Raw genomic sequence first — 24,968 nt, forward strand, 5'->3', positions numbered from 1 at the left:
GTGGATACCTTTCCTCCAAGACTGCACTAAATTTATTTCTCTATGTGCTATGCTAAAACTGAACCCCTAGAGGGCAACTGAGCTTTAGTTTTTCACTAATGTTCCTCAAGAATACCATGACCTATTTCCTTCTACCTTGGAACTTTTCCTTTGAAAGAAAAACAAAATGTGAAGGTGACTGATACATTCCATCTGCTAATGAAAAATATTATGGAATGCATTCTTTAACACTGGTATTTCAAAACTAAAAATTTCAGAACACATCAGATTACTGAGTAATTTATGTCATAATCAAATACTCGAATGTTAACATTAGGAACTGGGTAGCAGATAGGGAAGACATACTTAACAAGTTATTTAATATGAATGCTTTGCATAATTTTACATTATTAAATAACATGTTAAAGTTTATAGAAAAAAGAAGTGAGGGACCCACTTTCAATTTCAAAAGTAATCCTATATAAACTACCTTTAACCTAAGAAACCACTACATTCCAGCTAAGCCCAAACTTCCTGATAATCTACTAAGCTAAGTTGTGGAGGCAACAGTTAGACATTCAAAATACTCAAGTTAAAAAAAATTATTTTAAACAAAAAAAATCACATAGCACATTAAAAACAACAAAGAAAAACCTCTTGTGTCCATATCTTGGTGTTCATTTCACTTAGCATTATTTTATATAGTCATATGTACACAGGTTTTTAACTTTTCTGATCATCTGATAACATTATCCTAGATGTATACTAATTATTCCAAATAAGGGAAGCCATGGGACCTATATTTCTTTGGGTCTAGCTTATTTCTCTTAATATGATTTTTTCCAAGTCTTTGCATTTCCTAACAAATGGGGAGGTGTCGTTCTTTCTGATGGAAGCACAGAATTTATGCTCACATACACACACACACACACACACACACACACACACACGATTTGTATGTCTTTCTGCAATGCTAGGGATCAAATCCAGGACATTGCCTTAAGGCTGGGAAGGTGGTTCCGTGGTAGAGTCTTGCATGCATTAGGCCCTGGTTCAATTCCTTAGCACCACATAAGCAGAAAAGGATGGAAGTGGTGCTGTGGCTCAAGTGGCAGAGTGCTAGCCTTGAGCTAAAGAGCTGAGGGACAGGGCCCAGGCCCTGACTTCAGGCCGACAACCAGACCAACAACAACAACAACAAAAGTAGCAGTCTCACAGTCTTACAGGCTCACACCTGAAATCCTAGCTACTCATGAGGCTGAGATCTGAGGATCAAGGTTTAAAGCCAACCCCAGGCAGGAAGGTCTGTGAGATTCTATTTTTTAATTTTTTTATTGTGAAAATATTGTACAGAGGGGTTACAATTACATGGGCAAGTTAATGAGTACATTTCTTATCAAGCATTGTAGTCTCCTCCTTTGTTTCCCCTTCCCATTCCTTCCCATCCTCCCCCCTCCCACCCTGCACCAAAGATCTTCACTAGCCATACAATGGACAAGGGTCTCCTATCTATAATATAGTTAGAACTCAAAAAATTAAATCCCCCAACAACAAATCTTCAAAGAAACAACTGTCCAATAAATAAGTGGGCTAAAGACTTAAAGAGAAACTTCTCTGAAGAGGAAAGAAGGATGGCCAATAGACACATGAAGAAATGCTCAACCTCCCTAGCCATAAAAGAAATGCAAATCAAAGCAACATTGAGATACCACCTCGCTCGAGTTAGAATGGCTAAAATCAAGAACTCTAATAACAACAGATGCTGGAGGGGATGTGGACAGAAGGGAACCTTACTTCATTGTTGGTGGGAGTGTAAACTTGTTCAACCACTTTGGAAAGTAGTATGGAGGTTCCTCAAAAGACTCCACATAGAGCTCCCCTATGACCCAGCAATCCCACTTTTGGGCATTTACCCAAATGTTCACAAACAAGACCACACTAAAGTTACCAGCACGACTATGTTTATTGCAGCATTATTTACCATAGCTAATATATGGAACCGACCCACATGCCCCTCAGTAGATGAATGGATCAAGAAAATGTGGTATATATACACAATGGAATTCTATGCCTCCATCAGAAAGAATGACATTGTCCCATTTGTTAGGAAATGGAAAGGCTTGGAAAAAATTATATTAAGTGAAGTAAGCCAGGCCCAAAGAAACATGGTTTCCCTTATTTGCAATATCTAGTATATGTCTGAGTCAAGCAGAAAAGGATAGATAAGTTGATGTTAGGGAAATGAACCCTAAGATATGTATTCAAATGTTTTTTTTTCTTTCATGCAATTGTTTCTAACATATTTATAAGATTATTTCTTTGTTGCTTTGTATGTCCCTCCCCCACAGTATAACCCCTGCTTTCACTGTATTTGATGTTGGTATAATTTGTGGAGGGGAAGGGGAAAAACAAATCGTTTAAATAGGGATACAGGTGAACCCATTGCAACAATGAGATGTACAAGTCGTTAAGTCGAAAACGAACTTTACAAGCCTATGAGATTCTTATCTCCAATAAACCACTCAGAAAACCAGAAGTGGTACAGTGACTCAAGAGGTAGAGATCTAGCCTTGAGCTGAAGAGCTGAAGGACAGTGCCCAGGCCCAGAGTTCAAGTCCCATGACAGACAAGACAAAAAAAAAAAAAAAGGAATCTACCACTGAGCTACATGCCCAGCCCTTGAATTCTTTGAGACAGAACTACATTAGCTTTTAACTCGCTTACATATCCCAGGCTGGCCTCCAATTCAGTATCCTCCTGCCTTAACTTCCTATGTGCTGTGATTGTAGGCATGTGCCAACATAAGACTTGCAAGTGGTATTTTTGGAGACTCACATAAATCTACCTGTGTATGTATGTATATAAACATACATTCTACAATGTGCACTCATTGATAAGAACAAAGTTACAACTCAATCGATAAACAGTTTTTAGATGTATATATGCAGTTATCACAAAAGTCTTTCCTTCCTTGAAGGGAAGGCCACCAATTCCTCTTTATGTTCTGTGCTCAGCAACAGACTATCATCTTAGTTTCTCCACACCACAAAGACTCTCTTCACTAAGCTTATACATTATTTACATTGTGTCCAGTATAGTCAGGTCCCTAAAATGATCAAAATATCAACTTCTGCTCACTTGCTTTAGTATCTAAATGTGAAACTGGGAGAACTAATGAATGAACTGATGGAACATATGTGTTATACAGTCAGTAAAGGAAGTAGTCTTATAGTTTGTAAGATAAAAAGACGTTAAGATTTAAGTTTCTAAGAGCATTCTTGTATTCATCATTTCCTAAGATGCTGCTCAGAATCTTTGGCCCATGGGAAAAGAATATGAAGGCTGGCATGAGTATCTGGAACAGGATTCATAATGAAAATAAGAGAAGGACAAGAAATAAAAACAACTAAAAAACCCTATATACAAATAACAAGAGAAAGAATAAGAAAACAACTAAAACGTAGAATTTATACAGGAAATTATAGCAACAACAACAACAAAAAAAAAACTAAAACTTAGAGCTTATACAGAAAAGTGTACTCGAGGGACTATGTAACTTTTTTTTTTTTTTGGTGGGTTGTGGGGCTTGAACTCAGCCTGGCCACTGCCCCTCAGGTCTTCAGCTCAAGGTAAATGTTCCACGACATGAGCCATAGTGCCAGTTCTGGTTTTCTGATGGTTTATTGGAGATAAAAGTCTCATAAACTTTCCTGCCTGGGCTGGCTTTGAACAGTGATCCTCAGATCTCAGCCTCCTGAGTATCTATGTTTACAGGCGTGAGCCACCATCACCCGGCTTGACTATAACTTTAAAATGGATAAAACAGGCAAAGTCTACAGGGCCTCTTCTGTCTGCTTTAGAAGAAATACTGTTCCTTTGACTAGTCAGTTTTCCACAACACATCACTCGGGAATGAAGATGAAAATCTAATGTCCTTCAGTCATGTGGACAGAGTAAGTTCTACCATAAGGACAATTTGAGTTTCATCATCTGAATACATTTAACCTGAAAGATATGGAAAGAAATAAAAGAATCTGTATTATACCTTAATTCTTGAGTCAGTGAATAAACTGATTGAAAATCATGAGACACTAATGAAATTAAAGAGTCCCTTTATAAATTCACACATAGGTCAATCATATTATGATTTCCTAATAGCAAAATAAGAGATCGGGTCAATTTTTAGCTCACTCTAGAACACAAAGTGTATTTACACAAATCTTCATATTCTCATTTTCAGAAGTTGGCATAAAATATGTGGTGGATGGACCTAGAACAACTCATGTTGAGGTAAGACAAGATCAGAGAGACAAACAGTACATATTTTCTCTAATATGGAAGCTAGATCTAAAATACACTGGGACATACAAATTATACTACTAGATCAAGTCATATAGGATTTTCTCAGCCAATAGAGATTGTTAAAATGATAAAATATATCTAATAACATACAGTAAGAGTTAAATCTGCTATGCATTTTTCAGTTTTAATAACTTAAGTCTTAAAGTTATCACAAAAACCCCACTCCATCTCAACCAATAAGTCTCATGTGGCAGTACACACCTTGCATCCCAGCCCTGAAGAAAGCATAAATAAGTGGATTACAGACCAGACAAAATAGAAAAAAAAAAGTGAGACCTTTTTAAAAAAATAACAAAAAGCAATTGAGCTCAAGAGGTAGAGAATTAGACCAGTGAGCAACTGGGCTCAAGAGGTAGAGCATTTGACCAGCGAACACAGGCCTTGAGTTCAGACCCCAGAACTGCCCCCCCCCACCCCACACACATCCTCACATACATCCTTTCTCTATTTTTTGCACTTGTAATTAATATTAAAAGGATTACTTGAATATAAGCACTGTGATACCATGACATTATGTGGTTAACTGCTGGTAACCTTAAAAAGTGACACCCGGAATAAGGAAGGATTGCTATAAGTTAATGGTTAGCTACTTAGCTAGCCATTCTTAGACTAAAGACAGCTTTTTCTTTAACTTTAAAAATCTGACAAATCAATTTCTCTAGAAAAGGATAAGGAACAGTACACACACAGACACTTATAAAAAGGAAAACAAAAACAAAAACATGTGGCAACTAATTCTGTAGAAGTGTTACCTTGCAGATTGCGATCTTCCTCACAGAGCAACCAACCACTTTCACAAATGCCAGGAGTTTCACCACAGCATCTGAGATAGGAATGGCCCTTAGCTCTGATAAACAAGTATGATTGTTCATTCCTGTTAATAAACCCAAGACCTAGTTTTAAAGGAATATACAAAGGGCTAAAATTTAGAAAGAAAAACATGTCAATCTGTCTTGTAACTGTTAGAACATTTATCTCTCTTCAATCTTTCCTAAAATCATATTAAGTGAAATAAGCCAGACCCAAAGAAACTGGCTTCAGGGTTCCCCTCATTTGTAATAATTAGTATATGTCTAAGATAGTTCTAGCAGAGAATCAGAATAGCTAAATAGCTATGTACATATGAACATGTAAAATGATGCTAATCAAAATGAATTACAAGATAGGGAAACAAGGGGTTTTTTGTGGTGGTTGTTTTTTTTCTTTTTTTTAGTGTAGTGTTTGTTTTGTCTTGCATTCTTTTTTTCACCTCTGGTTTACTCCCCATGGTCACTGTTTCTGATTTCGGTACCCTAAATTTATCTAATTTGGGGAAGGGAACAGAATCACAGAAACTGTGGAACAAAGGGTGAACTAATACAACAGTGATACTCACAAGACACTATGCTGAAAATGAACTTTACAACTGGGGTCAGGGGGGTAGTGAGAGGAGAGAAAGCAGGAGAAAACAAGGGAAAGAGTAACACTATTCGAAAAGAAATGTTATTTTACTTATGTAACGGTACCCCTATTTACATCACCTCTATAATTAAAAAAAAAAAATTGCAGCGCCTGTAATCCTAGCTACTTGGGAAGCTGAGATCTGAGGGTAACAGTTCAAAGCCAGCCTAGGCAGGAAAGTCCATAACTCTTCTTTCCAATTAACCACCAGAAAACCAGAAGTGACCCCGTGGCTCAAGTGCTTAAGCACTGGCCTTGAGCTTGAAGAGCTGAGGAGCAGCGCCAAAGCCCAGAGTTCGAGCCCTGCAACTGACAAAATAATTTAAAAAAATAAAAATTAATTAATTAATTTAAAAGTCTTTTCCTGGGAAGGGAGAAAGATAGGAGAGGAAGAGAAAGAGGAAGAAAGGACAGACTTTTGATTTCTATTAAGCAGTCGAAGTGTTTCAGGTTTTTAAGGTACCCCAAATCAGCCTTGATTGTAGTCTTTGGAATCTTTCCCAAAAACTATGGCTACTCTCACCTCTGGAACATGTGAGCATGAGATGTAGAGATTAAATCTACAATCTGAAATGTTGTATCAGGATTCTTTTGTCAAATCATTAATTAGGTCTTAAGGTTCTGGTGATAGTCCTATACTATATGCTACTCAGAACAACACACAGCATCACCTGCCAAAATCAGAACTCACTGGCTTTTATTTAAACTGGTATCTAAATGTTTTATTAGAAATTGTTTTCTATGGTGTATTTCTATTTTATGTACCTGGTTTGTCTCTGTTGGACCTAAGAGATACTTAGAAGCAAGTTTCAGATGTCCACTAAGACTTCAGCACTTCCCATTCTATTGCACAGGGGGCAGGCATGAAATAAATATATAATAACAATGCTATTAAATTTTGTTTAGTAAATTCTATATTTAATTCTGTAAATCAAGAACATTAAAAGTTTTAAATTTTTCTGAAGACACAAATATCAACTCATCTACATGGTCTTTATTACCTTTTTCCAATGAAAAACAACTGATAAATCTAAAAATCTTTCTAAAAACCTTAGGAAAGGATTATTTTAAAACCATCATTACTACCAATGCTTAGTAATGACTGCTTTTAGCATTTCCTATTAGCATTCTTTCTTCACAGTATTAAATCATAATTTGAAGCATTTACTGATAACTATCTCCCCTGCTATAGGTGAACTACATGAAAATAAGGATTCTCTTTCAGTCACAGAGTTGGGATATGATGAGTATTCATAATTACTATTAATTTTAATAATCTCTTCCTGGAGTGGGGGAGGGAACACGCATCTGAGGCATGAACTCAGGGCATGTGAGGCATGAACTCAAGGCCTGGGCACTGTCCCTGAGCTTCTTTTGCTCAAGCGTAGTGCTCTACCACTTGAGTCACAGTTCCATTTCTGGCTCTTTTGTTTTTATGGAGGTAAGAATCTCACAGACCTTCCTGTCCATGCTAGCTTTGAATCACAATCCTCAGATTCCAGCCTCCTATATAGCTAAGATTATCTTTCTGTATTTTTAATTTTTAAATTACTTTAACCCATGAATCAGAAATTTTTTTTCAGTGAAGAGTCATACAATAAATATTTTGGATTTTGTAGGCCATCTAGTCTGCTGCAAATCCTCAAATCCACCAGTAAGCATGAAAGAAGCCAAAGACATTTTAGAAATAAATAAGTATATCTTATTCCAAAACTTTATTCACAGATGGTAGCAGACCAGATTTGACTATCAATCTGTATTTGCCAAGTCCTGAATGAAAACATACTGTGACTAGTCTCTCACAACCAATCACAGTAAATCATAGTATTATTACAAATTCCCATGACTATCCCTTAACTTTTATAAACAATCACTCTTAACATCTAAAAAATTGATAATGTCTTTACATATGATTCTATGCTGATTACCTTTCAACACAATATTGTACATCCCTGATAACTGCCTTAAGATAAAATTCTAACCAGCAAAAACTGAATTTTTATTAAGTTTTAATTTTTTTGTTTTTGGTCGTGGGGCCTGAACTCTGGGGCTGGGTACTATCCCTCAGCTCTTCAGCTCAAGGCGAGTGCTCTCCCACTTGAGCCACAGCACCACTTCTGGCTTTTTCTCCTTATATGGTGCTAAGGAATGGAACCCAGGGGCTCATGCATGCAAGGCAAGCATGCTACTACTGAGTCATCTTCCCAGCCCAATTTTTATTAATTTTTAAACTCATAAACTTCTTAAAATATTATACTAATTTATAATTTATATTCCTATAATAATGTAAAAACCTGTTTCTCCAGAACCCTGTCAACATTATACATTATATATTTTCTTACAACTACTTTGTATATATGACTGGAGTTAAATAGCTGATTATAATTTTAATGCAGTAACAGTGATATAACAGTGAAATGATTTTACATAGACAATATGGGAAAACAAAATTATACCCTAATACAATACCAACCACCAACAAAATGTAGAGCAACAAAATCATTCTCAAAGTTTCTTTGATGTCCTTTCCAATACAACCATAGTTTGAAGCTGTTTTTCCTAATTTAGATCATTTGATTGTTCGGGAGTATGTTCTCCTGTATTTCTATTTACATTTCATTCAGTAAAATAATTTTGAAATTCATCTCTGCTGTTGTGTAAAAAAGATTTCCCTCAAGTACAAAGCAGTAATCCACTGCATGAGTACAAGTCCTCTTCTTCAAAAAAAAAAAAAACTGGGCTATTTTCAAAATTAGCTACAAGATAGGTATACCAAGTTATAGGTTGTCCTTGTTACCTAAAAGACACTGTTCATTTTTTAAAATTCATTCTCTCTTCTTTAAATAATCTGAATCTTAAGTTCATTATTCTTATCATTTTCATGCTTTAATTTTTACATCAAATATCCATCTGGACGATTTTTTTACTGCTTCAAATTCTCTGTTAATACTTCCTATCTTTTTATTCACTGTGAGGATATTTTCATTTCATTCCTAAGCCACTGTAACAACTGCTTTAAAATCTTTGTCTGCTAATTCTAACATCTGTTATCTTGAAGTTAACTTCTATAATGATTTCTCTTGAAATCATTATTTTCTGATAGTAAGAGCCTTTAAACAACAAGAATATAAAATCTTTGTCACATATATTTCAAATATATTTTTTCTGTTTGTGATCTTTCAATTAGGTATATGATACAAACAATAATTTACTTTTATTACATTAGTACACTTATTATAAAATAAAATATCTGATCCTTTATGGTTTTCTAAAAGAATATATGCTCATTACCCACTTTCTTCTTCCCATATTCTTTTAAAAAAACAAAAGGTACATTCTAAGCAGTGAGAAAAACTACTTAACATTATCTGCTGAAGTTGAAATCACACATATCTTATGGCCCAGAAAATCCAATTTCTGTTGGTTCTATTCAACAGCAATGTATTAAGTTTGAATACCAAAAAACATGAACAAGAATATCTGTATTGGCATTATTTGTAAAAAAAAAAAAAAATAGAGATAATCTAAATGTCCACCATACTAAACAAATTATGGCATTTTCATACAATTGTACTATATAGCAGTAAAAGTGAAGAAGCACATGGAAATAAAAACAACCAGACACAAAAAAGCAAAGCCTGGAATCCAACTTATTTTTTAAAACAAGGGAATGAATCTATGGTTACAGTCAAACTTGTGATGACTTTTGGTAAGAAGGAAAAGAATAGAGATTTGAGGGAGCACAATAAGTCTGGCTTCTAATAACAGCTATTTCTTGACCCTAATATTGACTGTCACAATTCCTCAAGTTTACGCTTATAATTTGTCCATGAAGGTACAAAAGTTTGTTTAAAGAAAGTACAAGGTTTTTATCCTGAGGAATATGAAAAACTTACATAGAACAAAAATAATCTATACTTCACCTTTCCTTTTACCAGACATTTATATTAAACTGTTGGAAGTGCCGCTGTAGTTTAAGTGGTAGAGCACTGATCTTGAGCTGAAGAACTGAGGGACAGTGTCCAGGCCCAGAGTTCAAGCTACTAACAAAATAAAAAAATCCTGACTATATTAAACTATGGATATATTTCTTTTTCCTACATAAATGTGTATAATATAATCACCATTTCATTATAATTAGGATTATACTATACGTATTATATATAATCATGGCGTGTGTGTGTGAGAGAGACAGAAAGAGAGAAAGAGGGGGAGAGAGAAAGAGAGAGAGAGAGAGAGAGAGAGAGAGAATGGGAATCAAAGGCTCTAACATATGCAATGCATATATATACTTAGCTATATCCTAGCCCCAATCATACTTTTTGTTAAAGCATTTGAGCATATTCTCATTTCTTAATGAGTCTCTGTAAAATTAACTGTAAGTTACCAGATTTTATTTTATTTTTTTTTAAATTTAATTTAATTTGTGAACATACTGTACAGAGGAGTTACAGTTACATGGGCAGGATAATGTGTACATTTCTTACCAAGCATTGCAGCCTCCTCCTTTGTTTATCCTTCACATCCCTTCCCAGCCTCCCCCTTCCCCCCCTAATACCAATCCTTCTCCTCCCCCCCCCCCCCCCCCCGCACCAACGTTGTAAAGCTCGTTTTGGACATGACAACTTGTACTTCTCATTGTTGCAACAGGTCCACCTGTATCCTTAAACAACTGGTTTTTCCCCATCTCCTCCACAAGTTATACTGACATCAAATATAGTGAAAGCAGGGGTTATACTGTGGGGGAGGGACATACAAAGCAACAAAGAGATAATCTTATAAATGTGTTAGAAACACATGCATGAAAGAAATAAAACATTAAAATACACATCTAAGGGTTCATTTTCCTGACATCACATTATCTGACCTTTTCCGCTTGACTCATACATATACTAGATATTACAAATAAGGGAAACCATGGGACCTACGTTTCTTTGGGCCTGGCTTACTTCACTTAATATAATTTTTTCCAAGCCTTTCCATTTCCTAACAAATGGGGAAATGTCATTCTTTCTGATGGAGGCATAGAATTCCATTGTGTATATATACCACATTTTCTTGATCCATTCATCTACTGAGGGGCATCTGGGTTGGTTCCATATCTTAGCTATGGTAAATAATGCTGCAATAAACATAGTTGTGCTGGTAGCTTTAGTGTGGTCTTGTTTGTAAACATTAGGGTAAATGCCCAAAAGTGGGATTGCTGGGTCATAGGGGAGCTCTATGTGAAGTCTTTTGAGGAACCTCCATACTGCTTTCCAAAGTGGTTGAACAAGTTTACATTCCCACCAACAATGAAGTAAGGTTCCTTTCTGTCCACATCCCCTCCAGCATCTGTTGTTGTTAGAGTTCTTGATTTTTGCCGTTCTAACTGGAGTGAGGTGATATCTCAATGTTGTTTTGATTTGCATTTCTTTTATGGCTAGGGATGTTGAACATTTCTTCATGTGTCTATTGGCCATCCTTCTTTCTTCTTCAGAGAAGTTTCTCTTTAAGTCTTTCGCCCACTTATTTATTGGGCAGTTGTTTCTTTGAGGATTTGTTGTTGGGGGGTTTAATTTTTTGAGTTCCAAGTATATTTTAGATATGAGACCCTTGTCCGTTGTATGGCTAGTAAAGATCTTCTCCCAATCCGTGGGCTTTCTATTGATCTTGCTAGCTATGTCATTTGCCCTGCAGAAGCTCTGCAACTTTATGCAATCCCATTTGTCCAACCTTTCTTTGATTTGTTGTGTTTCCGGGTCTCTATTCAGAAAATTTCGGCCTGAGCCAAGGAGACCTAGGGTTTCTCCTATTCTATCCTGTAATGTTTTCAGAGTGTGTGCTTTGAGTTCAAGGTCTTTGATCCATTTGGAGTTGATTCTGGTGCAGGGTGATATATAAGGATCTAGCTTAAGTTTTCTACATGTAGTTAACCAATTTTGCCAGCACCATTTACTGAAGAGGTTGTCTTTCTTCCATTCTATTGTTTTAGCTCCCTTATCGAAGATTAGATGGCTATAGGTCTGTAGGTTCATTTCTGGGTTTTCAATTCTATTCCATTGGTCCTGAGGTCTGTTCTTATGCCAATACCAAGCTGTTTTGATTACTATGGCTTTATAGTAGAGTTTGAAGTTTGGTATTGATATTCCTCCAGCAGTGTTCTTTCCATTCAGGAGCGTTTTTGCTATTCGGGGTCTTTTATTGTTCCATATGAATTTTTGGATTGCCTCTTCTATTTCCTTGAAGAATGAGGGTGGAATTTGGATAGGTATTGCGTTGAATTTGTAGATAGCCTTGGGAAGTATTGCCATTTTCACGATGTTAATCTTTCCAATCCAGGAGCATGGGAGGTTTTGCCATTTTTAAGTTCTGTGTTGATTTCCTTTTTCAAGATTTTAAAGTTTTCATCATAGAGGTCCTTCACTTCTTTAGTTAATTCCTAGGTATTTTATTTTTTGTGGGGCTATTACAAATGGAGTTGCTTTCCTAATTTCAGCCACACTTTTCTCATTGTTGGCATACAGAAAAGCCATTGATTTTTGGGGGTTAATTTTATAACCTGCTACTTTGCCAGAGTTTTGAATCAGCTTGAGTAATTTGGGAGTGGAGTCTATGGGATTCTTTAAATACAAGATCATGTCATCTGCAAAGAGGGAGAGTTTTATTTCTTCTTTCCCTATTTGGATCCCCTTTATGTCTGCATCTTGTCTTATTGCTGTAGCTAGACATTCTAATACTACATTGAAGAGAAGTGGAGAGAGTGGGCATCCTTGTCTTGTTCCTGAGTTAAGAGGAAATGGCTTTAGTTTTTCACCATTGAGTATAATGCTGGCTGTAGGTTTGTCATATACAGCCTTTATTGTATTGAGGAATGTTCCATGGATTCCTAATTTTTCCAAAACCTTCATCATAAAGGGGTGTTGGATCTTGTCGAATGCTTTTTCTGCATCTATTGAGATAACCATGTGGTTCTTATTCTTGCTCCTGTTGATGTGATGAATAATATTAATTGATTTGCGTATATTGAACCAGCTTTGCATCCCTGAAATGAATCCTGTTTGATCGTGGTGTATGATTTTTTGGATGAATTGTTGAAGTCGATTGGCCAAAATTTTGTTGAGAAGTTTTGCATCAATGTTCATCAAAGAAATGGGTCTATAGTTCTCTTTCTTTGATGAGTCCCTGCCTGGTTTTGGGATGAGGGTTATGATGGCTTCATAGAATGTATTCGGTAGTGAGCTTTCTCTTTCAATTTCATTGAAGAGTTGGAGGAGTATTGGTGTGAGCTCTGCTTTGAAGGCCTTGTAAAATTCCGCTGTAAAACCATCTGGTCCTGGACTTTTCTTAGCTGGGAGGTCTCTTATTGCTGTTTCTATTTCAATGCTTGATATGGGACTGTTAAGCTGGTTTAACTCATCTTGCTTTAGTTTTGGCATGTCAATATTTGCTAGGAAAAGGTCCATTTCTGTCAAGTTCTCAAACTTATTAGCATAAAGTTTTGAGAAGTATTCCCTTATAATGTTCTGAATCTTGGTTGTTTCCATGGTGATGTTTCCATTCTCATCTCTGAGTTTATTAATTTGGGTGTGTTCTCTTCTTTTTTTGATAAGATTTGCTAAGGGTCTGTCAATTTTGTTAAGTTTTTTGAAGAACCAACTCTTTGTTTTGTTGATTCTTTCTATAGTTTTTTTGGATTCTAATTCATTTAATTCTGATTTAATTTTGATTATTTCTTTCCGTCTACTGGATTGGAGTTTATCTTGCTGCTCTTTTTCAAGGAGGTTTAGATGTGTCATTAAATTGCTAGTTTCAGATCTCTCCAATTTGTTGATGTAGGAGCTCAGAGCTATAAACTTGCCTCTGAGTACTGCCTTTGCTGTGTCCCAGAGGAGCTGGTAATTTGTGTGTTCATTTTTGTTGAATAGCATGAACATTTGAATTTCCTTTCTAATCTCTTCCATGACCCACTCTTGATTCAGCAGTGTGTTGTTCAGCCTCCATGTGATACTGGACTTTCTTTGGTAGTTACCAGATTTTATTTGGTGATACTTCATAAAATTTTCAGTAATAAAAATTTTTTAAATCAATTTTAGAAAAAAAATGAAGCATCAAGAATTACAGTAATTTTTAAGTATAAACTATAAAATAAATAGCTCAACACAGAACTCAAGTTACTATGTTATGTGTGGGTATGAATATATCTTTCATTAAATTTGTTTTTTACTAGTGTGGAGAACATCAAAATTGTACATTTTAATGGCTTAACATCATGTTTTGATATAATATGTATAATGTTTAAATCACATTAAACATATCTGCTTCTTCAAAAACTTACTGCTTCTGAATGATACTTTCAAAATCCTTTCTTATACCTTTCTGAAATTTACACATTGTTACACCAGAACTTCTTGTTCCTACCCAACTGTATTCTTTATACTTACCCATGAACCTTATCCCCATCCCTCCCTCAATACTAGATGCCCTAGCCTCTGGTGACCAACATTTTATCACTTTATTCTAAATTTCTTTATATAAGAACAGTGCCTCATATGATATTACACCTATGTGATTACACACATGTGGTGGTACTTGCTTTCTGTGCCTGGTTTATTTCACATAACACAATGATTGCTATCCCAACAATGCAAGGGACAAGATTTCATTTTTGTTTATGGCCAAATAGTATTTCATGGTGTATATATCTTTATACACTTAACAGCTGATGGACACCTAAGGTTATTTCTTGGCTATTGTGAACAGTCTGAAAATAAACATGGGAATGCTGGTTGTCTTTTCAACATACTGATTTCATTTTATTTGGATGAATTAATTTTAAATGTGTTGTAATTTGTAATGTTAGGTTACAGACAAAGAAACAATGGAATAAAAATTTAAAAATTGTTAAACTACAGGAAGACAGTAACTTCTACATCTTGTTAAATTTGTATAAATATCATGCAGCAGTATAAATAGCCAGGCGCCGGTGGCTCATATCTGTAATCCTAGCTACTAAAAAAGCTGAGATCTGAGGATCACAGCTCAAAGCCAGCCCAGGCACAAAAGTCTGTGAGACTCTTATCTCCAATTAACCATCAGAAAACAAGAAGTTTTGATCTGAGCAATGGCTCAAGTGGTAGAGCACTAGCCTGAGCTGAAGAGCTCAGGGACAGAGCCTAGGTCCAGAGTTCAAGCCCCATGACCAACCAAAAAGAAAAAAAAAAGAAAAAGTAAACTAGCACACAAGCCAGAAATAGAAAGGTAAAATACAGCATAATTTGACACATCCACTCCTCATGACAGACAAAGCTAACTGAACTAATGGCACACTGTCTGATTGATCCCATTCAATGTGCTAGGTAGCCATATTGTCAAATGTTTTGCTATAATGGAAAGCACACTATACTGAGGTATTAAGACACCTGAACTCTAACAACAGCTCTGCTATATTAATGGAATAAAATGCCCTCTTGATTAAACTAGCACCCTATACCACAGAGTATAGGCTTGTTGAATTAACAAATCTATGTTAACCATAACTCCCATATTTTCACTTAGAAGAATTAAAAGGAAACCATTCCTTTCTCTATTCCCTCTAGTTTAAAAATATAACTGGTATGTGCACATTCTAGCCATGTCCACTGCTACAACCTTTCCAACTGACATCATCCATAATGTGGGTTATCTCAATCACATCCATATTGGTGTCCTTGACCCTGCCCCGGACCAGAATTTCTTTTCTCAGCAATGCGTACTGTTAAATTAAATCAAACCATCTAACACTCCACTGTTAGTTATCTTTGTCTTTCCATTTCTCTTCTAAGGACAAACAGGTCCTTAGTACCAACAGGATTTTAAACTACCTTTGTCTCCAATCCTTTTGATTAATTCTTCCATTTTTACTCAATTCCTCATTTATTCTATACTAACAACCTTTCTGCTTTTCTTTGAATTTATCGTTTAACCTAGTGCCTTAAGATCTTTGCATGTGCTATTACTTCTCTTCAAACTATTCTTCTCAGGAATATATCTTGTTCTTCCATCTCCTTGTAGAATTTTATTCAAATGTAATTTTCTCAATGAGAAATTATTAAAATTATCTATGAAAAAGGCAGCCCCATTCCAATAGTAGGACTCCCACTGCCCTTACCCAATTCTCCACAGCACTTATATTTACTTATAAAGCTTATTTTAACCTTTTTTCTTACAGTTCATATTATGAAAAGTGACAAGCAGGAAATGATGGAAATTTTTTTTAGTACTCTTTACCATATAACCCTAAAGGTCTATTCTAATACTTAAAATGAATCTGATAATTATTTATGTGCTTTGGAAAAATACAAATTTGGGATATCATACTTGACTAATGCTAAAATATATGCAAATATCTGGGTAGCAGTGGCCCATGACTGTTATCCTAGTATAAAGAGGCTAAGACCTAAGAATCTTGGTTTGAAGCCAGTCTGGGCATAAAAGCCCACAAGACTCCATCTCCAATTAAACAGCAAAAATGCTTGACTGGAGGTCTGGCTTAATTGGTAGAGTAACCACTATAAGCAAAACGGGAAAGCCCAAAGCACAGGCCCTGAGTTGAAATAATTTGTATATGTGCATATACAAATAATATTATCACATGCTAGCCCAAAGAAAATTGAAGATACTAGATAAATTTGTTTATAGACTCAGAAAGTAATTATCATCTCAAGGGATAATAGCAATCAAGAAGCATTATAATTATGACCTTATTTGTTGAATGGTAAACCCTTTGTACAACTAGAGACAGAATCTTGTTTTGTGTATGTGTATCAGTCATGGAGCTTGAACTTTGGGCCTGGGCACTATCCCTCAGCTCTTCAGCTCCAGGAAAACAGTGTATCACTTGAGTCACAGCGCCACTTCCAGTTTTCTGGTGATTTATTGGAGATAAGAGTCTCATGAACTTTCCTTGTCTCAGCTGGCTTAGAACCATAATCCTAAGATTTCAGTCTCCTGAGTAGCTAGGATTACAGGCATGAGCCATTGGCACCCAGCAGAGACACAATCTTAAAAAAAATCATTCTCTACTCGGCTGAATAACATTAATGGCAATGTGAGAAATAAGTATTTATTATTTAATTTATTATTTGGGGGGATTTTTTCATTTCATGTTGAAGAGCAAAGACAAGGCTGTGTAAATAGAGTAAGCATGCTCTTCTGCTGTGCATATTCCTAGCTCTTTGTTTTATGACATAAGGTCGCATTACATAGCTTAGGCTGGCCTTGAATGTCAATGGCTTTGAGTTCAGGATCCTCTTGCCACTATCTCCTGTGTACTAGGATTATAGGCTTTCAATGGTATGCTCACAGCCAGCACTACTTCTTTATGTGATTTAGAATTTATACTTTGCAAGCCCCCTCCCAAAATAAAGAAAACTACAAAAATAAATTGGAAATGGAACATACTTGGTTACAACTGTAGTTTTAGCTTCTAATTTAAATTCTGCTTCATAAACACAAGTTTTTACATACTGATTATCAATGTAATAAAACTAATTCAATACAAGAAAAACACTGTTTAAAATTTGTTTTAGACTTTAAAGCTCAAGCAAATTGTTTCATCCCCCCCAAAAAGGCCATTTTTAAAAGTGGTTATCTCGGGCTGGGAAGGAGGCTCAGTGGTAGAGTGCTTGCCTTGCATGCATGAGGCCCTGGGTTGGATTCCTCAGCACCACATAAGCAAAAAGAAAAAAGCCGGAAGTGGCGCTGTGGCTCAAGTGGTAAAGCGCTAGCCTTGAGCTGAAGAGCTGAGGGACAGCACCCAGGCCCAGAGTTCAGGCCCCACGACTGGACCCACCCCCCCAAAAAAAGTGGCTATCTCTCAGGCAATATATTCCAAAGTAAGATACAAATCGAACTGCTTCTTTCATTATTTTTCTAGTAGCTAAGACAAGATCCTGACTGGAATATATTTCTGACAAAAAATAATTATTTTGTGCATTTATAAAAAAATTTACTAGTGTCAGGCTCTGATTACCTAGAAAGAATGTAATTATAACTGAAGATCATCAGGTAGCTTAAGCAAAATGTGATTTGCACTCAACTTTTTAATACAGAGGCATGGAACTGTTTAAAGACTATAAGTAATTTTGGATTAACTTCTCATAAGATGAAGGATTTAGGGCTTTTATAAGAAAATAATTGAAAGTTGATGTTTAGGAACACTAGGATAACAGTAACTTGTTAATGAGGTACTACCATCAAAGTTAAATCTTATTTTATGTTTACTCATTTTATCAACATTTTTAAGTTTCAAGTCATGAGAATCTTTGCTTTTCTGTTCAATTGTAGACTTTTCACAATTATATCTTCAAGGATGAGTTGCATAAATTAGTTATTTAGAATATTATATTCATTTACCCTAACAAAATTCCCTGCTAATTTTCTTGTTTAAATATCTGGTATTAAAACAATTCATGTATTTTGGAAATCTGTAATATTCTGCATATTGCTCTGAGAGAAAAAAAAACAAGTTTTTTCTTCATTTTCTTCAAGAGTATTTATGTCTAACTGTGTAAGGCAATCACAATAAGCCTTTAAGTCTGAAAATAGGGTATGGGTAAACAAATGTAAGAACTGCTCCATCAGTGAATGAATACTACCATGTACTTTGTTCATTTGTTTTAAAAATAATGCAGGGTTGTTTTTTTTTTATAGTAGACTCCCAGACTCCACTGTTTTACAAGCTCCAAAAGGCATACCCACCTGTAACCAGAAAACAATTCAGCCTTGGGTCATACCCATTGCAAACCTGAGAGCTACAGTCAATGCCCCCAATTTCCTGCAGCATCTTTAAAGGACAATCCTTATAGGCTAGCAAGTACACAGAAAATGTAGGATGTGATGGCCCAGATTGAGTCACCTGAAACCCCGACAAAATGAAACAAGCATAGCTTCACAGATGTATAAGCAGGCACAGTACTAGCATGTGGGGAACTATAGAAGCAGGGTTGTAACCTGCTTGGATGGCTTGTAACCCTGCAGTATGACCTACCTAATTCTCCAACCATTCCAAATCACAAGTACACTAGATTCTCCACAAGTGATGATCTCCATGAGCATCCATAAACATGCTGTTGGCAGAGCCCCTGTACATGCTTCCAGTTCAGCCAGAGGTCAGGTCTCTACTGCAAAAAGTTTTCCTTGGAACCAATCTATTCCAACTAAAGCCACACCTCATTCCAAATTTCTCAGCCCACACTGCCCCTATTCTAAGTTCCTCCAGAAATCTTAGTCAACTTCTGGATTCTAGGATCATGACCTCTAGAAATTCAAAATCCTTTTCATTTTAGCAAAGCTGGAGAATCAAAAACTAAGTCTTGTGTATCCTAGGCAAGCAAAGTACCACTGAGCTACATCCCTAGCCCTCAAAATACAAGGCCTTGTTCAGCTGCTCAGATCAGTTACTGTTAATTCAGATATGACGGTGAGGAGGCGGTCTGGAGGACACCTAACTACTCTTTCAAGATAAAATACAGCTTTGGCAATATGAGATTTACATTCCTGTGAGAATATTTCAACCCCTCCAACTCTGCTGGCAGCTGGGGCTTAAACTCAAGGCCTAGGCACTATTCCTAAGCTTGTTTTCTAAAGCTAGTTCTCTACCACTTGAGCTACAGCTTCACCTCTGGCTTTTTGGTGATTAATTGGTGATAAGAGTCTCATAGACTTTCTTACATGACCTACTTTTGAACCATGATCCTTAGATCCAACTCTCTTGAAGAACTAGGATTATAGGTATGAGCCACCAGTGCCCAGTGCTAGTTAATCCTTCTTATATATACATGTACAGAAAAGTATTAATATAACAGTCATGACACCGCTATTATCTTTTAAAAGGCCTGCTTACAAGGTTGGCTCTTAGCTGGCTCTTAGCTGAGATTTGGGGGATGTTCTCACCATTACATATTTGGTAAGACTCATTCGCTGAGACCAAACTCTTTGAACAAACAAATATGGTATATGCTGAATACTTGCTTTCTCTGGAATTTTGAAATGATAATAACTGTACACTTAAAAGCATAAATAAAAACTTTTGGCAGGTTTTCTTTGGAATCCGGTAAAAGGTAGCATACTTCAGTTATATGGAATGATAGAAGGCAGGAATTTGTTTCAAGATAATCCATCCATGTTTCTCTGTAGTTTACATAATTCCTTAAGAACTACACCCCACTTATCGTCCAAACAATCAAAAAGACTGCAACACAGACACAAACATTAAAATAATATTAAAAAAGACTCAAGGCATGAAGTGCATTAGTGACAATATAATTAGGTAAAAGAAAGCCACATACTGTCCTTGATGACAACATATTTTTTGATCTTGATCTGTCACAGAAAAGAAGGAAAGAAGGAAGGAAGGGAAGGAAGGGAGGGAAGGAGGGAGAGAGGGAGAGAGGGAGGGGGCAGGCAGTCTCTTTTCTTTTCAATGAACATTATTATTCAACATAGAGATTTTGTATAAATGTCACATAACTGTGCACTTTAAAAAAGAAAAGAATATCCAAGTGTGGTAAGTACACATTTGTATTCCCAGCACTGGAGATGCTAAGGTAAGAAGATCTTGATTATAAAGTCAGCATGGGCTACATAGTGAGTTCTAGGCTAGCCAGCATAAAACCTTCCAAATCTAGCTAGCTATGATGACTCAATGTAATCTTGGATACTTGAAAGCCTGAGTTTGGGAAATTGTGGTTGCAGAAAAGCCCAGGCAAAAAGTTTGACAAGATCCCATCTCATCAACCAATAAAAATCGGGGCTCAATAGTGGATGATGGTCATTCCAAGTACATAGGAATACTATGGTTTAGGTGCATCTGAACAAAAACGTAAGACCCTATTTGAAAATAAAAGGGCTGGACATGGATCAAGTGGTAATGTACCTGCCTAGCTAATGCAAAGCCCTGAAGTCAAAGCCAGTACTGCAAAAAATAATAAATAATAAGTGAAGATATGAAGATTTTCTTTCAAAGCTCAACAATTCATTGACTCTTCTACTTACAGAAGCTCTATTTCCAAATGAGAATTTTATAATACCAGAACAAATACTCTAACAGTTGTATGTGACAAAACTATATTTAAGAAATTCTCCCTAACATAAAAAATACACACCATTAAACTGGTGCAGTGAAACAGCTGGGAAAAGGCAGAAATCAAAGAAAGCTCCACAATTTGTGAAATTTCCCTCTAAAATACAATTTGGTAATTCTCAGATCCAAGAAAAACCAATTATGGAATCAACACCATTGGCAGAAGGGGCCTTTTGGGTTGGCTTTGGAGAAGTGAGGAAAGTAAAGGAAGAGTTAGAAAGATTTACCTATCAGTTCCATTCTCTGTGTCCTCAGTGTTGAGGGCTACCTCTCTACTTCACTATTTTATTCCAATGGCTCCATTCACTGTCTATAACCTCACTGCAAAGAAAAATGTTTAATTTAAATCAGTAACTTTGCCTTTGATTCTAAGATACCATCTTGGCCCACCACAGTAATATCAGAATTGCTCATGTTCTACATACCTAATCTCTACATTAAGCCCCCTCACTGATAAAATCAAAAATTAGGTTGCAAAAAAAGATAGTAAGCACTAATTTTCTCTTCAAAAAGAAATGTTTCATGCTTACATAGCTCACATTTTTAAAAGCATATTTTATAAAGACAAAGATCGTCAAACTAGACTTGTAAAATACTACAAACACCACTTGGTCTCCAATAGATTTTCGAGTTTCTAACTCATCATTTTATTATATTGAAACAGCTCTGTTATAACCTGAACAAAGTTGCTGCAGAATTAAAATCATGTAACTGAAAAGTCAAATTCTCAAAGTACTAGTGTATATAACAATGAAACATTTTTAATGTTATCTGTTGCTTATAACCAACTTTAATTGTGTTTAAACATTCAGTGAAATGGGCACCTCAGACTAAATCAGTGTAAAAACCAATAGTATACAGATAATGAAGGCATCATAGAAAGTGGTTAAAAATTATAATGAAGAAAGAACTGGTAAGAATATAGCAACCTGGCTGAAACTGATATTCATTAGAGTACTCTTCATTTCAATAGGGAGCATTTGGACTCTGTGGTCTTTATCAGTGTCCCAGCTGGTAACGGTTGAAGGTTAATGCCTTACCCCCATTCTGTTCAATTTTCTATCCTAATTAGCCCTCCAAATCTATAGCTGTGAGTACGAAGTGTCTGTGCTCAAAAGAAACTAATTAATGCTACCAAATTAGATCAAGTCCAAAGATCCAACAGCCAAACTCTTAGTTAAATGCTCCTTGTTAATAGGAAGTGTAGCTGTCAATAACTGCTGTTTGGTGACTATAATGAGGCATCTTTCTTTCACTGAAAGTGATTTCATTTCTCTTTGTCCCTGGAAAAGCTGTTCCCTGCCCTTCACAAACCTAAGTTGCTGGCAGTCTGACCTAATTCTTATGATCAGCTAGGTTGAAATGACATGAAAAAAATTAAACAGAAAAGCTACATAATCATGTTTGAAGCATTTAGCACTAAGTCAGATCACTTATTAAAATTCCTATATCTTTATCCAAGAACTATATGTAATTTGTACAATTACCATACATAATGTTTATATGTAAAATCCTATAATAATTTAATGAAGTAAAGGCTATACTCAGTTTTCCAAAAAAAGCATCCTGGTTCTAAATTATGCCTTGTTATTCCGCTTAAATGCAGCTTTCTTCTGCTGTCTGAACAATACTAATGTATATTCTTTCCTAATTAACATGATTAAACAAGGTAAATATTAAGGTTTTATTATTATTTTACAAAACCATCAGTTTTACATTCTAAAACACTATTCTGAACCATCTGGTCCATGAAATCAAGACATGATAATCTATAATTCAAAAATATAAAATGATTTTAATAGCATGGATTCTAATAAACAATTATAATTAAACTAATCTAAGTGAATCTCATTTGAAGATGCTTTTTGTCTTCAGATTATTCTAGATATATTTTTGAAAAGTAATCACATCAATATGCTAAACAACTTTTTTATAAAAAATATGAAAATTAAACATTTTCCTTTGTACCATCACAAGAGAAGAGTGGCACAATATAAACAAGTATTTTTAAGTTAGATTTTACTCTTTCATTATGAAAGCAAATTTGCACTGTTTAAAAGTAAGCAAAGGCAGCTCTGAAACGCAAAGCCATACAATTATTATTTTATTTTCAACTGAATCCTATCAGGAAAACATATATTTCTAATGAAATATGCTTTTTTTCACTCTATGTATTAGAATAATGATATCTTAATCATCTTGTTTTTCTCTAGGTATTAGATAGTTTATTAACAGAATAAATGCAACATGCAGCTTTAGAGTAAGAGATCGGTAACAAGTATGTTTTTCAAGTAATGAAAAGTTACCTCAAAAACTTTATGTCCATTTTTAAGTTTATCCTACTTCATGTGGATCAGGATTTTTTTTTAAGTTCTATGAGTTATGCAGAAGATTGCCTCTTGAGACTATTAGTATGACACCTGCAATGCCAGATGTGGCACTGCATCCTGTCTGTAGGTGCCAATGGGTTAATTTCTCCTGACACCAGGGGTGAGGATTGAAGGAAAGGGCTCTGATTAAACAACTAATTCATGGTTAAAAAAAAAGGACCATACAAAGATTTCTTGTCTAAAATGACTAATTTATAAGTGGATTTCAAAACTAAAGAGATTATAATAAGCTATTTAATAAGGAAGAGAAATTATCATCACACAATGATGAGTCAACAGAAAGTACTAAGGGCAGGAGGCATGCAAGGGAATAGGAATGCTCCTCATATGTAAACAATATTGACATAGTCTCAAAACTAGAGTTGACAGAGTCTGGTTTCCTGTGAAGAAGCCTGAAAAGGTGCTGCAGTCCATTGTCCTCACCAAGATCACTGGGGTGATCTCAACAAATATGAGGAGAGTAAAGAAGGGAACTAGAAAAGTAGCCACACCAGCACAATTTTACTATAGCTTTTGGATGGCCATTCTAAGAAGTAGATTATTTTTTTTTTTTGGGTCCGGTTATGGGGCTTGAACTCGGAGCCTGGGTGCTATCCCTCAGCTCTTCAGCTCAAGGCTAGCGCTCTACCACTTGAGCCACAGCACCACTTCCGGCTTTTTTCTTTTTGCTTATGTGGTGCTGAGGAATAGAACCCAGGGCCTCAGGCATGCACAGCAAGCGCTCTACCACTGGGCCACCTTCCCAGCCCCGAAGTAGATTATTTTTTAAAGACATTTCTACAGTAATTTTGCCATCTCCTTATCATTTTCAAATGTATTATGGTCTTGTTTTTCTTTAATCTATTACTAATTTGTTTAGATTTTTTATTAGAATCCTACATGTTAATCAACCATAGTCTCTAGACTTTAAGTATTAGGAATATTAGTGTTAAAAACATTTTCAGAGAAACCATGCATGCATGGTCATTTCATGTACACATTTATACAAATATCTTACAGTTATAAACATAAAGCCAAACACACATAAAAGAACTCCAGATTCATAAGATTCAAAGTAAGTCAAAACAGACTAAAGTAATACTAAAGGAAATCATTTTAGAATGTACATATATCCATATACATAAGCAGGATGATAGATGAATAACAGGTAGAAGACATGAGAGTTGATGTTTGTTCTTTCCCTACCAAAAATACCAAAAAAACTAGTTTCTCTAGAATACCCCTATCAAGATTTTTCTCTCTCTATATATATAACTATACTTGTGTGAATAAAGGATTGGGGTTTTTTTTTTTTTTTTTGCTAGTAACTTGGAAACTTTTTTTTCAATTGTAAATGAACTAAACACTGCCTGGTGTTCTGTAAGCTGAAATACCAATATCTCAGTGAAGGATGAAAAGCAATTCATACATATTAATGCACCGACTACTTGACTCTGGGGCTAAGGATTAAATTCAGATTGTATTTGAATTTGATCTTTACATGAATATTTTAATCTTACCTTGAACTTGTTCAGAACATCTCTCTCTGGCCTTTTCTCTCATTATTTTAGGGATCAGAACATCTTTTTCAACATGTCTGAGATGCTGCTCTAGAAAAAAAAAAATTCTTTGTTATAGTAAAGTCTCAAGTAAATCATCAGGTTAGGAGAAAAATAAGCACTCTGTTTATTTTAAATAATAGACTATATAACTAT

At 35.5% G+C, this 24,968-nt stretch overlaps 1 protein-coding gene across 2 annotated transcripts in view; it reads right to left on the bottom strand.

Annotated features, from left to right (window-relative positions):
• Nucleotides 1–24,968, bottom strand: part of Cmc1 (C-X9-C motif containing 1) — an 80,686-nt gene that overhangs the window by 31,179 nt on the left and 24,539 nt on the right. For both annotated transcript variants that reach the window (XM_042666571.1, XM_042666570.1), the window contains exon 2: nucleotides 24,774–24,863. In XM_042666571.1, the coding sequence (XP_042522505.1) occupies nucleotides 24,774–24,863 (90 nt within the window). The remainder of the gene's footprint in view (nucleotides 1–24,773; nucleotides 24,864–24,968) is intronic.

The sequence above is a fragment of the Dipodomys spectabilis genome, unplaced genomic scaffold, assembly GCF_019054845.1.
Source record: "Dipodomys spectabilis isolate Male_0828 unplaced genomic scaffold, ASM1905484v1 ptg000365l, whole genome shotgun sequence".
Lineage (NCBI taxonomy): Eukaryota > Metazoa > Chordata > Mammalia > Rodentia > Heteromyidae > Dipodomys > Dipodomys spectabilis.